This window comes from Salvelinus sp. IW2-2015, linkage group LG15 (assembly GCF_002910315.2).
Source record: "Salvelinus sp. IW2-2015 linkage group LG15, ASM291031v2, whole genome shotgun sequence".
Lineage (NCBI taxonomy): Eukaryota > Metazoa > Chordata > Actinopteri > Salmoniformes > Salmonidae > Salvelinus > Salvelinus sp. IW2-2015.
The window spans coordinates 63,654,645-63,673,192 of NC_036855.1; the positions used below are offsets into that span (position 1 = coordinate 63,654,645).

The 18,548-nt window shown below is 43.8% G+C and overlaps 1 protein-coding gene across 1 annotated transcript in view; it reads left to right on the forward strand.

The window, feature by feature from the left end:
- Positions 1–18,548, forward strand: part of LOC111974465 (myosin-binding protein C, cardiac-type-like) — a 40,359-nt gene that overhangs the window by 13,873 nt on the left and 7,938 nt on the right. The window contains 5 exon segments of the mRNA XM_070447399.1: positions 331–490; positions 882–947; positions 950–985; positions 1,309–1,497; positions 12,365–12,521. Of these exon segments, the coding sequence (XP_070303500.1) occupies positions 331–490; positions 882–947; positions 950–985; positions 1,309–1,497; positions 12,365–12,521 (608 nt within the window).

Sequence of the window (18,548 nt, forward strand, 5' to 3'; positions counted from 1 at the left end):
AGTGTGGTTGGTTTTCATGCCAAAAAGCATGACCAGGTAAATCCTTTCCAGCCATTGTGTCTTGGAAAGTGTATTTCATCCTTTTTTGGCTTTGACAATAAACAGTATCATCAAGGGTGTGTTCACTACAACAGACCGGAAGCAAGCAAGCCGAAACAAGGAAGGACCTACCTGAATTTGTCCATTAAGAAACTCTCGTTTGCAATGGTGTACACTAATGAATACACCCCAGATTAGATGATATAAACGGTTGCATTACGAATTGGAATTGATCCCTTAAGTTCAGCTGAATGAGAATGACTCCACTAATGAACTGCTGTCCTGAGTCAGGTGATGACAGAGGGAGATGGAAGGCTCCACGTGGAGAGCACCAAGGGACGCTGTATCTTCACTATTGAGGGAGCGGATAAACAGGACGAGGGCCTCTACTCTGTGATTGTGCGGAACCCTGCTGGGGAGGACAAAGCTGACATTAACGTCAAAGTTGTTGGTAAGATACAACCACTGTCCACAAGGATTTTTGTTGATACATTTTTCTTTCTGTCATTAGTCAAAGAGATGAGAGACATTAGTTGAATCAGGTTGTACCTTGCTTATCCTGTATTTTACACTTTGAGAGCTTGGGACAAAGGTTCTATCTGCATTTTTGTCCAAATGTAGTTATTGTCATAGCCTTGTACTGTTCAATGTTCTCTACCTATATGTACTCTAAATACCCCAATGCATTTTGTTAAGTTCAAAAGAATACTAGATAAAAAATTGCGGACACCATTCAAACCAATGAGGGTTTGAAACGTTAAAGCCAACTATCTCAGAATCATCTTTTTGCAGATAGAACCTTATAGTCGCAAGTCATCTTATTCATGTTTTTTCCCCCTCAGATGTGCCAGACCCTCCCTCGGCCCCAAGGATCCTCAGTGTTGGAGAGGACTCCTGCGTTGTCCAGTGGGACCCCCTAAGTCAGATGGTGGCAACCCGATCATTGGTGAGGAAATACAGTAGCGTGCATAATGTCTTACCAGATACACAATGCTCACTTGTTTACAGCAAACATGTACAGAGAAAAAAATGAGTAGTTTGATTATAGTATATTGATAGGTACAGTCACATGTCTATCAGTGGAGGCTGCTGGGACGACGGCTCATAATAATGGCTGGAACGGAACTTAACGAATGGAATGGCATCAGACACATGGAAACCACGTGTTTGATGTATTTGACACCATTCCACTAATTCCGCTGCAGCCATTAAGGTGCCACCAACCTCCTGTGATGTCTATAGTAACAATGTTTGACTTTTTCTTCCCAGGCTATGTGATGGAGAGGAAGAAGAAGAAGAGCTACAGGTGGATGAGGCTTAACTTTGACCCCTACACTGATACTACCTATGAGGCCAAGAGGATGATAGAGGGTGTGGAATATGAGATGCGTGTCTATGCAGTGAACGCCATTGGCATGTCATGTCACAGCGCTGCCTCACAACCCTTCATCCCAGTGGGTGAGTTCCCCTCCTATATGATTTTCTTTTATGTACATCTATGAAATTGAACTTGCCTGTTTGAGGGATGGGGAAATACATTTTGTTCCATGTAGCGCCTCGTACAATCAGGTCATTCAAAATGCAAACAGATAGGTGTCAGCTTTCAAAACTTGTTGGTGTAAACTTTGAGCAGTGGAGAATGATTCATGGGATGGTCATCGTATAGGCGCGTGCTCTGGTGGGGCCAGGTCAGCTAAAGGTATCAGTCACTCGCCAGTCATATGATTACGTTTACATGCACACTAATAATTCAATATTAAATTGATTATGGCAGTAGGACCAGTATGGTAATAGTCAGGTAAACACCTTACTCTTAATCGGCGTAAGGTCAAAATCTAAGTAAACATACGCCAATTAAAACACCGGGTTTTCTAAGCAATCTTTTGAATTATTAGGACATGTGTAAACGGCTTAATCGGAGTTCCAGCAGTGCATTTGTCCTGGCAGAGATGACTGATGTCTGATTTACACTCACACTGACCTGCTGTGAGCTGACCACGGAACATAAACAGAGCATAAAAACAGAAGAAACAACCCCATTGTTCTGACTGCAGCTACATACCTGTATTCTCTGAATATAATGTTGATATTACTTCCTTAATAATACAGTTGCACTAATATGTCACAAAATTCCCAATTTGATGTATCAAATTGTATGTATTTTTTACATGATTTTAATTCATCTTGAACTATTGACATCAGTGCGGTCTATCACTACAGTGAATTGTCTTGGGGGTTTGGCTACTGAGAGTTAAGTTTACATATCCCCTAAGCCATGTAAGGTCTGCTATGCAATCACAACGGGCACCTGTAACCACTCAACAACAACCCATGGTCATCTTGACATTTGGTTCCCATGGCATGCAGACTTGTGCTCGTGGGGAAAACATGTTTGGGTAGACACTGTCTAAAATAAGACTGGAGGAGGTGTCTTCAAGACAGAAATCAGAGTCTAGTGGAATTATGGGGCTCTCTTTGCTGTGTCTCTTAATATTTTACCTTGGGTCCCGCTCTACCTTCTCCTCCTTCTCGAGGATGTGAGTGTGAACATCGAGGTATCCGGATGGACCCATCTCTTGTAAGACAGCTGATTAGGAAACTATCTGTGGCATCCCCCTCTATAAATAATGGCATGTAAGCGCACGGCGGGGCTGGGACCAGCTGCTTAGAACACAGGGGCTAGCTGCTACTGTTGAGGCTGCTCTGGGAGGACATTGACCCAGCTGAACTGCTGCTGTCGAGTGCTATCACTGAGATAGAACAGAGCGAGGAAGAGAGAGAGGAGCAGCAGCAGAGTAGATTGAGGCGTGTGGGAGACAAGGAACAGGAGGAGTACGACAAGCTCACTTCGAACAGCACTATCTTAACCTTTTTCAAGGATGACCAAGCCAATGCTGCCAAAGACGGCCGAGAAGAAGCCGGCGACAGAGGAGGTTCCAGTGGATGGTGCAGCAAAGGCACCGGCAGAGGGGGAGGCCAAGCCAGAGGCAGCAGCAGCACCTCCTCCAGAGGAACCAGCCCCAGATCCAGCACCAGAGCCCCCTGTTGAGCCAGCAGCACCCGCAGCAGAGCCAGTCCCAGCAGAAGGAGCCCCAGCTCCGGCACCCCCAGCTGAGGATGGGGCCTCTCCGGCAGAAGGAGACCCACCAGCCGATAGAGCTCCCCCTGCAGAGGGTGCCCCAGCAGAGCCTGCCCCGGCACCAGAGCCTGCCCCGGCACCAGAGCCCGTACCAGAGTCGGAACCTCCAAGGAGTAGGCATTGATTTATTTTCCTCTAAGCTAGGGTCAACTATTAGAGGCATGGTTTGTGCTGTAATAAATACTGGGTTTTCTTTAATGATGATGATAATGATGATAATAAGATAGAAGGTAAACCCTGGCTGTGGTTTCTGTGGTTCTGTTCTCCTTTTTACTGTTATTGTAAAGGGCAATATAAGTAGGAATGGACAGTGCCACCTTCATTGGTAAATCAGAGATGTTTGTTGTTTAATGTATATTTTGTCTCTCTGTATTAAAACTCACAGGCGCAAAAGAGAAGAAAAGTTTTCTACTAACAGACTTTCCTGTGTTGTTGTTTGTGTATTGGCTAAAAAGATGAAAAGGATGTTTATCAAAGTATTATGTTTGCTGTGTTCCTGTACTGCTGATAGCCGCCGGTTGGTCTTTCCCATTCAGTCTGACCCTTTAAACACAGACTGACCTCTGACCTCTAGTACGTGCCTACACGGCCCCCTTTCTGGTTAACCTGTGGCATGGGACCATGGGCTCGGGGCCCGGGGGCAAGGCAACTCTGTAACTCAACCTCTGATGGCTGTCAGCTTGAGCTTATTTTAGGCTGCTTTTGCAGGATGTCTCTATGTGCTAATGTGTTGTTACATACAAACTGTTTATGTGGTACAAATCAGCTATGACAAGACAAATTACAAATGACCTCAGTTCTCTCTCTTGATATTTGGAGGATTATTCATGAAATAAATCTTTAGACTCTTGGATGTAAACAAAAAATGTGTGAGATACTCTCTATTTGTTTCTCCATTGTTATTTACCCATTTTCTAAGAAAAATGGTGACTTGAACATGACAAGATTTATAGGGAGTGAATGGTTTCCATAGTAGCAGTGATGCAGCTAGTCCAGTATTGCAGCCTTGTCTCATAGACTAGACGTAATATAGTAAAGGTAAATCCAGAACACTGATATTAGTATGATATGTCATGTTTGGTATGGTTACCACAGGAGGTTGTTGGCACCTTAATTGGGGAGGACGGGCTCATGGTACTGGCTGGAGCGGAATAATTGGAATGGTATCAAATACATCAAACACGTGGTTTCCATGTGTTTGATGCCATTTCTTTTACTCTGTTCTGGCCATTATTATGAGCCGGCCTCCCCTCAGCAGCCTCCACTGATGGTTACATAAGACAGATGGTTACTTAACTTCATTGGGATAGGACGCAGTATTTTCACGTCCGGATGAAAAGTGTGCCCAAAGTAAACGGCCTGTTTCTTAGGATATGCATATAATTGGTAGATTTAGATAGAAAACAATCTAAAGTTTCTAAAACTGTTAAAATTATGTCTGTGAGTATATCAGAGCTTATTTGGCAGGCAAAACCCCGAGGACAAACCATCCAGGAAAAAAAATGTTTGAGGTCAATTGGTTTTCTATGGGAAACTATAATCATGAGGAACCTGGTTGCAGTTCCTATGGCTTCCACTAGATGTCAACAGTCTTTAGAAATTGGTTGATGTTTTTCGTTTGAGAAATTTATTACATTTTTATTTTATTTCACCTTTATTTAACCAGGTAGGCTAGTTGAGAACAAGTTCTCATTTGCAACTGCGACCTGGCCAAGATAAAGCATAGCAATTCGGCACATACAACAACACAGAGTTACACATGGAATAAACATACATAAATAAATAAAACATACAGTCAATAATACAGTAGAAAAATAAGTCTATATAGAATGTGAGCAAATGAGGTGAGATAAGGGAGGTAAAGGCAAAAAAAAGCCATGGTGGCGAGGTAAATACAATAGAGCAAGTAAAACACTGGAATGGTAGATTTGTAGTGGAAGAATGTGCAAAGTAGAAATAGAAATAATGGGGTGCAAAGGAGCAAAAAAACGAAACAAATACAGTAGGGGAAGTGATCGTTTTTGGGGCTAAATTATAGATAGGCTATGTACAGGTGCAGTAATCTGTGAGCGGCTCTGACAGCTGGTGTTTAAAGCTAGTGAGGGAGATAAGTGTTTCCAGCTTCAGAGATTTTTGCAGTTCGTTCCAGTCATTGGCAGCAGAGAACTGGAAGGAAAGACGACCAAAGAGGAATTGGCTTTGGGGGTGACCAGTGAGATATACCTGCTGGAGCGCGTGCTACGAGAGGGTGCTGCTATGGTGACCAGTGAGCTGAGATAAGGCGGGGCTTTACCTAGCAGAGACTTGTAGATAACCTGTAGCCAGTGGGTTTGGCGACGAGTATGAAGCGAGGGCCAACCAACGAGAGCGTACAGGTCGCAATGGTGGGTAGTGTATGGGGATTTGGTGACAAAACAGATGGCACTGTGGTAGACTGCATCCAATTTGTTGAGTAGAGTGTTGGAGGCTATTTTATAGATGACATCTCCGAAGTCGAGGATCGGTAGGATGGTCAGTTTTACGAGGGTATGTTTGGCAGCATGAGTGAAGGATGCTTTGTTGCGATATAGGAAGCTGATTCTAGATTTAATTTTGGAATGGAGATGCTTGATGTGAGTCTGGAAGGAGAGTTTACAGTCTAACAAGACACCTAGGTATTTGTAGTTGTCCACGTATTCTAAGTCAGTGCCGTCCAGAGTAGTGATGCTGGACGGGCGAGCAGGTGCAGGCAGTGATCGGTTGAATAGCATGCATTTAGTTTTACTTGCGTTTAAGAGCAGTTGGAGGCCACGGAAGGAGAGTTGTATGGCAATGAAGCTCGTCTGGAGGATAGTTAACACAGTGTCCAAAGAGGGGCCAGAAGTATACAGAATGGTGTCGTCTGCGTAGAGGTGGATCAGAGAATCACCAGCAGCAAGAGCAACATCATTGATGTATACAGAGAAGAGAGTCGAGGATTGAACCCTGTGGCACCCCCATAGAGACCGCCAGAGGTCCGGACAACAGGCTCTCTGATTTGACACACTGAACTCTATCAGAGAAGTAGTTGGTAAACCAGGCGAGGCAATCATTTGAGAAACCAAGGCTGTCGAGTCTGCCAATAAGAATGTGGTGATTGACAGAGTCGAATGCCTTGGCCAGGTCGATGAATATGGCTACGCAGTAATGTCTCTTATCGATGGCGGTTATGATGTCGTTTAGGACCTTGAGCGTGGCTGAGGTGCACCCATGACCAGCTCTGAAACCAGATTGCATAGCGGAGAAGGTACGGTGGGATTCGAAATGGTCGGTAATTTGTTTGTTTAACTCTGCGCTTATCGAAGACCTTAGAAAGACAGGTAGGATAGATATAGGTCTGTAGCAGTTTGTGTCTAGAGTGTCACCCCCTTGAAGAGGGGGATGAACGCGGCAGCTTTCCAATCTTTGGGAATAGACGATACGGAAAGAGAGGTTGAACAGCGCTAGTAATAGGGGTTGCAACATTTCAGCAGATCATCTTTTAGAAAGAGGGTCCAGATTGTCTCCCGGGTGATTTGTAGGGTCAGATTTTTCACAACATCAGCTATCTGGATTTGGGTGAAGGAGAAATGGTGGGGCTTTGGTGGGTTGCTGTGAAGGGTGCGGGCAGTTACCGGGTAGGTAGCCACGTGAAGCATGGCTAGCCGTAGAGAAATGCTTATTGAAATTTCTGAAGTATAGTGGATTTATCGGTGTGACAGTGTTTCCTAGCCTCAGAGCAGTGGGCAGCTGGGAGGAGGTGCTCTTATTCTCCATGACTTTACAGTGTCCCAGACCTTTTTTGAGAGTTACTACAGGATGCAAATTTCTGTTTGAAAAAGCTAGCCTTAGCCTTTCCTAACTGCCTGTGTATATTTGTTCCTTAAGTTCCCATGAAAAGTTGCATATCACGGGGGCTATTCGATGCTAATGCAGAACGCCACAGGATGTTTTTGTGCTGGTCAAAGGGCAGACAGGTCTGGAGTGAACCAAGGACTATATCTATTCCTAGTTCAATTTTTTTTGAATGGGGCATGCTTATTTAAGATGGTGAGGAAGGCACTTTTAAAGAATAGCCAGGCATCATCTACTGTCGGGATGAGGTCAATGTCATTCCAGGATACCCCGGCCAGGTCGATTAGAAAGGCCTGCTCACAGAAGTGTTTTAGGGAGCGTTTGACAGTGATGAGGGGTGGTTGTTTGGTCGCAGACCCATTACGGATGCAGGCAATGAGGCAGTGATCACTGAGATCTTGACTGAAAACAGCAGAGGTGTATTTGGAGGGCGAGTTAGTTAGGATGACATCTGAGGGTGCCTGTGTTTACGGATTTGGAGTTGTACCTGGTAGGTTCATTGATAATTTGTGTGAGATTGAGGTCATCAAGTTTAGATTGTAGGATGGCCGGGGTGCTAAGCATGTCCCAGTTTAGGTCACCTAGTAGCACGAGCTCAGAAGATAGATGGGGGGCAATCAATTCACATATGGTATCGAGGGCACAGCTGGGGGCAGAGGGTGGTCTATAGCAAGCGGCAAGAGTGAGAGACTTGTTTCTGGAAAGGTGAATTTTTAGAAGTAGAAGCTCGAATTGTTTGGGTACAGACTTGGATAGTAATACAGAACTCTGCAGGCTATCTTTGCAGTAGATTGCAACACACCCCCTTTGGCAGTTCTATCTTGGCGGAAAATGTTATAGTTTGCGATGGAGATTTCAGGGTTTTTGGTGGTTTTCCTATGCCAGGATTCAGACACGGCTAAGACATCCAGGTTGGCAGAGTGTGCTAAAGCAGTGAGTAAAACAAACTTAGGGAGAAGGCTTCTAATGTTAACATGCATGAAACCAAGGCTTTTACGGTTTTAGAAGTCAACAAATGAGAGCCCCTGGGGAGTGGGAGTGGGGCTAGGCACTGCAGGACCTGGATTAACCTCTACATCACCAGAGGAACAGAGGAGAAGTAGGATAAGGGTACGGCTAAATGCTATACGAACTGGCCGTCTAGCACGTTTGGAACAGAGAGTAAAAGGAGCAGGTTTCTGGGCTCGATAGCATAGATTCAAGGCATAGTGTATAGACAAAGGTAAGGTAGGATGTGAGCACATTGGAGGTTAACCTAGGCATTGAGTAATGATGAGAGAGATATAGTCTCTAGAGACATTTAAACCAGGTGAGGTCATCGCATATGTAGGAGGTGGAACAACATGGTTGGTTAAGGCATATTGAGCAGGGCTAGAGGTTCTACAGTGAAATAAGACAGTAATCACTAACCAGGACAGTAATGGACGAGGCATATTGATATTAGAGAGAGGCATGCGTAGCTAAGTGAACATATGGGTCCAGTGAGTGGTTGGGCTGACTGGGGACACGGCGATTCAGACAGTTAGCAGGCCGATGCTAACAAGCTAACAGTTAGTAGGCTGGGTCTAAACAAGCTAGCAGTTAGCAAACCGGGGCTGGCAAGCAAGCAGTTAGCAGACCAGGTTAGCAAGCAAGCAGTTAGCAGGGGCTAGCAGTTAGCAGACCGGGGAAGGCAAGCTAGCAGTTAGCAAACCGGGGCAGGCCAGCTAGCAGTTAGCAGACCGGGGCTAGCAAGTTAGCCTTTGGGGGACGTCGCGATGGAGGTAAGTGTTTTTGCCTCTTCGTGCGGTGACGTCAATAGACCAGTTGTGGAATTAGTAGGGTTCTGGGTAGCTCTAGGTAGCTAGCAGGTTAGCAGATGGGCCTTCAGCGTGCGTCAAGCCTGAGGGGCCTGTTGGAGTCCTCGGGCAGATTATGTCGGTATTCCAGTCGTAGAGGATCGGCGGGGTTCCGTGCCCCATACCGGCAGTAGAAGGGGTCCGGATATTGTAGCCCAGGAGTGGGCTTCGGTGGTAGCACAGGAGCCCTGGCCGGGCTAGCTTCATGCTAATTGGTGCTTGCTCTGGGATGGAAAAGCTAGCCAGGAGTGGTCACCCGGGATTGCGGTTAGCTAGTTGCGAAGATACCGATGAAAATGTTCAGAGTTTGTGGTAGGAATCCGGGGATATGGAGAGAAATAGGTCCGTTATGCTCTGGTTTGAGTCACGTTGTTCGAACTGGTGAGAGCTTTCCGAGCTAAAGGTTAGCTGATGACCGCTAGCAATGGTTTGCTAACTGATAGCTGGTAGGTAGTTAGTTGGCTATCTTCAGTTGAGGGATTCCAGATCCGAAGTAAATAGAAATACTTTAGAAAAAAAGCAGATCCATGCCACATTGGATCTGAATTGAATCTCACATTGAATTATATAGTTATTTCTGATTTTTGTGTCGCACCTGCCTGGTTGAAATATGTTTTTCATGTGTTTGTAGGCGGGGCGCTGTCCTCAGATAATCACATAGTTTGCTTTCGCCGTAAAGCCTTTTTGAAATCTGACACGGCGGCTTGATTTACAACAAGTTAAGCTTTATTTTGATGTATTGCATCACAAGTTAAATATTTATAGTAATTTAATTTGAATTTGGCGCTCTGTAATTTCACCGGATGTTGTCGAGGTGGAACGCTAGTGTCCCACTGATCCGAAAGAAGTTTTAACCCTGATCTGACCCTTTAACCCAGTCCTTCTCAAATAGTGGGGCGCGCCCCCCTGGGGGGGCTCGGAGCGATGCCAGGGGGGGCGTGTGTGACCCCGGGGAACATGCTTTTTTTTTGCTGCAGGGAGTAGGTTTTTTTTGCACCGAACAAGAGCACACAGCACAGAGCAGAATATATGAAGTGCAGATAACAAACCCTTAAGAGACACCATGGAAAAATATTTAACAGGGATGAAAAGAAAGGCGGAGAGAGACGGAGATAATGAGACAAACGTAAGTCTCCCGAAAGCTAAGACGAGGAAATATGATGACGCGTATGTAGCGCTTCGCTTCACTGTGACTACGGTGGGAGACGAGGAAAGACCGGTATGTTTACTGTGTCTAAAAATGTTGGCAGCGGACAGCATGAAGCCAAATAAATTAAGGCGTCACTTAAAGACATTACACCCCAATCACGCTGATAAGCCGCTTGAGTTTTTTCAGCGAAAACGTGCCGAATATTGCCAACAATCGTCCCGCTTTGTGAATGCTACTTCAGTAAACCAGCGAGCACTGTTAGCATCATATCAGGTGGCGTACCAAATTGCTCAGTGCAAAAAACCTCACTCCATAGCAGAGGAGCTGATACTACCTGCAGCATTAGACATGGTCTCTGTCATGCTGGATGACGCAAGTGCTGCAAAAATAAAAACTATGACTTCCTCATTTTGATTTAAAAAAATCAGCACAAATTGTTTTATTCATTTTTGTTTTATAGGTTAAAGTGTTTCATATATTGTGCTCCTGAGTTATTGTTGCTGATCAATTTGAATGTATTATTATTTATTGATTATATTTAATAACATTTTTCAGTATCAAATGGTAAAAAAATGTTTACAGTTTAAATAAGGCTTGAATTTCTTTTTTAAATTTCAGACAAATCGATGCACTTTAAGTCTTTTCTGTTACAGACTAAAAAACAATGTTAATAAAGTTATTCTTTGTAAGTTGATCTATATTTCTTTCTTTTTAGTTTTTTAGTTTTCTTTAATGTTAATAAGGATACAATGTTATGCAGAGGTGTACTTATAACACTTTTATAGACAAATGATACTGTAATGACCTGACTAGATCATAAATGAACAATTGTCCAGACAGAGGCTTGAGTTTGCGAATTGACGGTTTATTAAACCAACTTTACACAGGCTACTGTTTGGGCCGTAGCACACGCCAAATAGATGACAGATAACCCACAAGCCAATCGTGACCTTCTCTTGTGAAGCCCAGACGTAAGAGAGAGAGAACAAAGGCTGAACCTGGTCTTAACTTCCAATGCTCCACCCCCCTGCCCAACCCCCCTCCACGCCACTCCGCCAACCACCAGGATGCCCGGCATCAGAACATTCCAGGCATTCCCGTGATTGGCAGATAGCAGGTTGATTGACATGTCGGACCCCGCGAACACCGGGTACTGGTCAGTACAACACAACCACCTCCTAGCCTAACACATAACACACAGCTGTCTGTGCGGGTCGCTACAATACTATTTACAGTCGCGGAGGAGAGTTGGGGGGCGCAAAATGTTTACTTCTTCCTAGGGGGGGCGTAACAGAAAATAATTGAGAAGCACTGCTTTAACCTAACTCATAACTCATAAACTTAACCTTAACCCTAACCGCAAACCATAATCCCTAGCCTAGCTAAAGTTAGCCAGCTAGCTAACGTTAACACCCCAGCCACCTAGCTAAAATTTCTAACATATCATACGTTTTGCAAATTCGTAATGTATTGTACGTGTCGCAAATTCGTAACACATTGTTCGTTTTAGAAATTCGTAACATGTAATACGAATTGTAATTAGTAAACATGTCATATGAAATAGGTAATGGACATCCACAAATGAATACATACCATCCTAAATGGAGTGGCTTGGATTTGCGTACAGAATAATACAAAATGCTCTAAGACCAGGTTGAAAGCCCTGTCCTGCATTTTTATTTTTTATTTATTTAACCATGAAAGTCAGTTAAGAACATTTTTATTTACAATGACGGCCTACACCAGCCAAACCCGGACGACGCTGTGCCAACTGTGTGCTGCCCTATGGGACTCCCAATCACAGCCGGTTGTGATACTGCCTGGATTCAAACCAGGGTGTCTGTAGTGACACCCCAAGCACTGAGATGCAGTGCCTTAGACCGCTGCGCCACTCGGGAGCCATTTGGGAGCCTGCAAGGTCCATACTAAATCTCCAATGTGCTAGCTCCTTGTCAGCTAGCCTGCAGGGGAGCTTAACACATGGGTTGCGGTTAGGTTGGAGATACTGTATTTCAGGAAGTGACTCATGCTTTTATTGGAGGACCCCAGTTTACATGGCTGTTACCTGTAGCAACACTACACTTTATCTGCAGCTAATTAAGCTGCCTTGATGCTGAGGCATAAGTGACAGGTAGCAGTAAATCCACAATAAAAAATATCCTGCCTTGATACCTGCTGACACTGAAATGTTTCCTTCTGTTTTGCAACATGTCTTCTTTACAGTCACATACTGTGACATAACATATGGAACTATTGATGTATTTTTTCTTGTCATTGATTTCTTATTTAGACTAGAATAATGTTGCTGAAATCGCTCTCTCTTCCTTTCCTCTCTCTCTCTCTAAGCCCCAACCAGTGAGCCCGTCGGCCTGTGTGTGGATGACATCAGTGACACTACCGTCTCACTGAAGTGGAGAACCCCGGAGCATCTGGGTTCGTCTGAGCTGGATGGCTATGGGGTCGAGTACTGCAAGGAGGGCTGTGAGTACTGGGGTCCAGGAGGGTCCAAAATGTCCAACATTTGACCTTCTTACATAAAATGACATCCTCTACCTTGCTAGCTGTATCACAAACACCTAAGTTGTCAAGAGTGGTTTGACCAGGACCATTAGCACAATGCTATGAATTAACATCCCTTCAGGGCTGGCTATGCTGGCCAGCTGCACATCAAGTTCTAACTCAATCCATGAGGCAGCTCTAGTTGATGACATATAGGGATGGGGCACTGAGTTCTTCGGATGTTGCGTTTTGCACAGTCTGTCTGGCCTCTCTTGCCCACAGCTGAATGGGTGCCAGCTTTCGAGGGTCTGACAGAGAGGACATCTGTATCATCCGGACCTGCCACCGGGGAGAAGATGCAGTTCCGTGTCAAGCCTACAACACAGCAGGGCCCAGTGCACCTACCTCCCTAGCACAGGCGTCACTATCCCGAGATCATGCGTAAGCATTCCCCATGATCTAAAACAATCCAATTTTTCATTTTACCTCCCTCCCATACAATGAGCGAAGTCCAAACATGTACAAAACATAATATATTTTTTACCAGGGAAGTTCCTAAAACACTTGCACTGTAAGAGAGACATCATAGTTTGTTAAACCCAAAGGTTGAATGGAAAGTAAGTGGTGTCCTGCTGTTGTCTCCTCTCTCCTATTTCTCTACAGTTTGAATATTTAGCTGATGAGGCTTGAAGTTAGCCTCCACTACCTACATGGATCTCAGGGCTACAGATCATGTTTGGAAACACATACATTGCCAAGGTCATCAGCTATTTCGCTCTCAGCACCTAACAGATTAGTGTGAGTGTATTTTGAGGTCTCAGATGTACACTGAAGCCCCCGGCCTTTCCGCTTGCTGACAGGATGATACTATCACTAAGTGCTGATTGCAGTAAGGAATTTCACGTAACAGAGTGACACTGAGACTCGATTTTTCACTTTAAAATGTATGTCAAACAAAAACAATGATTGCAAAGTATAAACAAAAACACATTTATTGTAGAACAGTGCACGATGAAAGTTGTAACAGAATTGGCACAAACTCTCATTCTTTACAAACTTGCATCTGCACTGTTATTCAAGTAAATGTGTTTTGAACATTTTCTGTAATTCTTTAGTCTGTCATAGATGATAATCATGACATTAAAGTGAAAGTCTGTGCACTGTTACCATGGAATTGCACTGAAAGCACTTGATAGTTGTCACACTCACACTTACTATACCTCACAGGCGTGGTCAATGTACATGAACAGTAACTCATTAGACCAGTAACGGTGCCATCAAGCTAAAATGATAGTTGAAAGGTTATGTGCGGAAAAGTTCTTAGCCATGAACCACCTTTCTAGGGTTGGGCGGTATGCAGATTTCATACCGTTCCTGTACCGTAGCGGGTTATACGGTATTACTGGCAGTGCACACAATGGTCAGTATTTTTCCCCCAAAAAAACTCCCCATACGCGGACGGCAGCTAAATGCTAAACAAGCGCAACGAAACATAAAACTAATTGAAGGACAGACAACCCAGCTCATTAAAGTTCTAAACTACCAGTATCTCAAAAGGCTAATCAGGTTTGCTGCGGCACAAAGAAATGTTTTCGCAGCCAGGGATTTATATCTGGAGGAATTTGATTTATTTTCTGCTGTAACCAAGAAGCTTTATCTTGCGCAGCTAGAGCACTTAGCTAGCCAAAACCAAATGTGATAGCTGGAGCCCTGAGCTGGAAGATTCATTTATTTGGCCACATCTTAGATACTGAAAAAAGTATAGTTATAAGCAGTGCGTAAGCACACACCCCGTGAGGCGGTAGGCCCCGAGCTTTAGGGTACTGATGGCATTGGCATAATTTCAGGTTAAACCGAGGTAAGGCTATAGCCAAAGTAACTTTATTTATTCATATACTGGCATTCCTAAACATTCCAAATAGATCCCTAATGCTATTCCCAGGAGACAGCAAAAACAAGCAATTGACAACAATTGACCCGAGCCATGATCACCTTGGCTGGCCTGTAGCTTCAATTCACGGTTCAGTTGATTAAGGGACTATAAATAACATTCTTCAGCAACATGTCTTACAGCAATAGCTCAGCACCGGGATTCAAAACTCGGTTTAGTTTCAGTCAAACAGCAGTGTTAATAGTCAATTTACAGCCATCTGTCCACCTCTGCCACTGTATTGAGAGGAAAAGTCGGGCTGTTCACTGCAGCCAGGCAAACACAGCCTTCACGCCCAACTCCGAGGTGTCTGCATGGTCTAAAGCCAGCCCAAATTGACAACCCGGATTGACGATATGAGAATGCGGATTATACCGCCCAGGCCTACCACTTTCCCCATACACCGCACACCACAAAATTGTACCCCAAACACTTTTATTCATTGACATTTCTTATGAATTATTTTTGTTCAACAGAGAAACCCAAAATCTGATTCCTAGACATCTACCGCCAGACCCTCATCAAGAAAGTGGAGGAGACAATCAACCTTGTGATCCCTTTTCAGTGTATGGGCTAGAGTACATCCTTCACACTCCATAGGATGAATGTACGTATATATCTGTGGTGCCCTTGTGTAACGATGTGAATGAACTAGCCTAGTTAGCGGGCGTGCGCGCTAATTAGCGTTTCAATCGCTGACGTCACTTGCTTTGAGACCTTAAATAATGGTTCCCTTGCTCGCAAGGGCAGTGGCTTTTGTGGAGCGATGGGTAACGATGCTTCGTGGTGACTGTTGTTGGTTATGTGTAGCAGAGCTCCCCTGGTTCGTGCCCGGGTGTGGCGAGGGAAAGGACTAAAGTTAAACGTACCACTTGCCCCATAGAGAAATATGTTTGAATGACTTAGGAGCTAGAAATTACTATTTCCTTTTCTGTTGTGCACATGAGTTATGAATGGTGCTACAGTTTATTGGTGCACAGTTTACTGTGAGAATACTACAGTAGGCCTACTACTATAGGAATTAAACAACGCTGTAGTATCCCTCGGTCATGTGTAGTAGCAGATCTTTAATCTTGACACCCTGTTGCAGGATAACTTTTCTGCAATGCAGGGAATTGAACACTTGTAGTGTATTTGAGGCTTTAAAAAGGCTTCATTTTTCAACAAAAAATGGCCCATGGAATTTAAATCCACATAATAATTCACATTGTCCTGATACTGCATGATTATTTCCTGCTGTAGCAACAGCCCAAATAAGATCCTACATCTATTTGCTATAGCATTTTGAGTATACTGTAGAAACTATAGAAATACTACAGTTATTATCCGCACCCAAAAAAACTGTAGTAAAATTCACAGTAATGTTCTGCAAACACTACAAGTCCGCAAAAACAGTATTTCATGTTCATATTCCCCCCTCCCCCCATAAAACCCATTTGTGCCACCCATAAGCTGAGAGAAACCTACATGCCCAATATAAGACCATACTGGTTCACTACAGGTTATAGAAAAGAGCAGAGGCTGCTGAACTATTCCGTTTCAGACCCCAGTCCTACTATTCACAGGTTTTGGAAAATTTGCTCTTTAGTATTTGTCCATAGGTTTCCTCAAGGAGAAAGCCCCCATTTGTATGTCAAAGAATAATAGAAAAAAAACACTATAGTTAAAACCCTACTACAGTAAGAACTGCAAAAACACTACAAGTTAAATACTACAGGATACTACAGCTCCGCAAAAATACATACAGTAAAATCACGCTATGTCTCTTTATTGTTTCTGCTTTTCCCTCAAGACTAAAATACATACAGCTTCAAGTTTTGAAACGTATCCCTCAGGTAACACATTCAATTGACATACTGATAACTGATACAGACATGATATCTCTTAAGCAGCTCAGAGTGAGTAACTGCTTGAAAACCACAAGCCAAGGAAGTCTGGGGCCACCGCCCAAATTGTACCACCACTACTGTAGTCTATTAGCACACTTATCTAGGTTCAAAATCTGCCATAAATATGAACAAATATCATATTTCAAATGTCTTGGTCTGGGAGAATGTACTGAATCAATCATCACCCCTGAACTTTTAATATCGTGGTTAGGGTAAACGTAGGTTACTGAGGAAAACCATATTTCACACATATATAATTACTTTTGTACTGCCAGTCCTCCAGAATCTTGTTTTAAGTCTTTCTTAAAAAATATTAGAATGTTTAATTTCCAATCTCAATTATTTTTTATTTTTAGGCAAGCCTAGGCCTGTGATCACCTGGAGTAAAGACCGGGGACCTCTGAACCCGAAAGCAGGTCAGCGTCCGGAAACCAGCGGGAACACCGACACAATCCTGATTCATCCGCAAGTCAGATTAAGGAAGGACTTCTGGAAGTTATGAGTTCAAGCTGCAGATGAGAATGTTGAGGACACATGCCAGCATCTCAATTCAGATAGCTCCGGTTCAGGACTCCTCACAACTCTAAATGGTTCTGGAATCAGAAAATGTTTTATGATTGAAGCTCACAGTCTGCCACTATCAGTTCACTCATATAAGTGGGTTTATCTGTACTGAGTATTAACTATGAAACCGACCACACTATCCCGTCAAACGTGGTCCCGTTCACAACATTTATTCATTGGATGATTGAAACAAAACCAACACCTGCCCTAAAATACAGCATACACAATGACTACGTTACCCACCGGTGTGGTTTACCTTTCTCGTGATTATTGAATGTGGAGTTTTAAGGTAAAGGTTATGGTACAGTATGTTGACTCGATTAAATATTATTTCTTATCTTTAGAATTTGCCTGCGGTCCCCAGAGAAACTGAAATCATGGATGTTTGGGGCTTTTAAACGTGGCTCTGGAGGTGGAAAGCCACCCAAGGACAATGGAAATTGTGAATACGGACTACATGGTTCACGAAGTGACAAAGACCATGGTGAGAGTCAATCTGCTGGGCAGTGTCCCTCAACATGAAAATGTTCTCCCTCAATGTAATTTGACTGAAAGAGGTTCTATACGACAGAAAACTAGCAATTAAATCGGTCAGACAATATTAAAATGCAGTAAGGTATTACCGAAGATCATACACTGCCCACACATGGCAGTGTCAGGAAAGCAATGATCTAATATTCTAAATGATGATTAGGCTAATATATATTTTCTAACTGACACACAGAGGTTCATCCCAGTGTGTGTGTGAGAGAGGGCGAGCTGCCTGATAATTAATCTGTTAGTTCTCTGGCTGGGCTCAGAGGAACTATGGCCAAGCTCGGAGTGTTAGAACGTTGGGTTTAATAAACCATGCCATTGACAAGGCAGGTAGCTAAGCTCTCTGACCACACGGTCATAATTGACTCATGTATGTACACTATGTGACGGAAGAATGCTACATGGTCACCGAGGGTATTTTACCCTCCCTTGTGACACACAGTCAGCCACAGCTAGGCAGAGAGCCTTTGTGGCAAGGATAACTGCATTCTGGGCCTGTTTTGTTTTGAGCTCCCAACTGCCACCTTCCACCACCCCAGGCAGCCACCCAGAGCACAGCAAGCCAAGCACCGCCCTGTTTTTATCCCCCAGCCTTGGCCTCATACTGGACATGGGCTTGTCTGTGTAGTGGATGGAAACCCATTGTACTTCTGAGCTGCAAGGTTAGAGGCTAAATAAAAAGCTCCCGTTTCAGGTTCACACAAGTCATTATTTAGACACCAATTTAATTTCCTCCATCTCACAATGGCAGGCTGTGAGATATGAATATTCATGTTAAAAAGAACAATATCTCAATTGGATATCAGAGATGCCCCATTGCTAAATATAACACAGTTGGGCCCCTTTGTTTGGCAAACATTCATAGGAGTTGGGCATGGCATTCTCATTCTCTCAAGACACGTTACACTGACATTGTGGTTTTAGTTGTTCTGTAGTATTTTGGTAGCCCTAAAATGTGGGTCTCAATTAAAAAATGAAGAGTTTGATAAAAATGTGGTTGGTTTCAGGAATGGTACACTGTCTATTGAGCTATATAGGCGAACTAACTGTGTGGTGGCTGATCTCAATCATGGGGAATGAAATACATCTTCCGTATCTACGCTGTTTAACA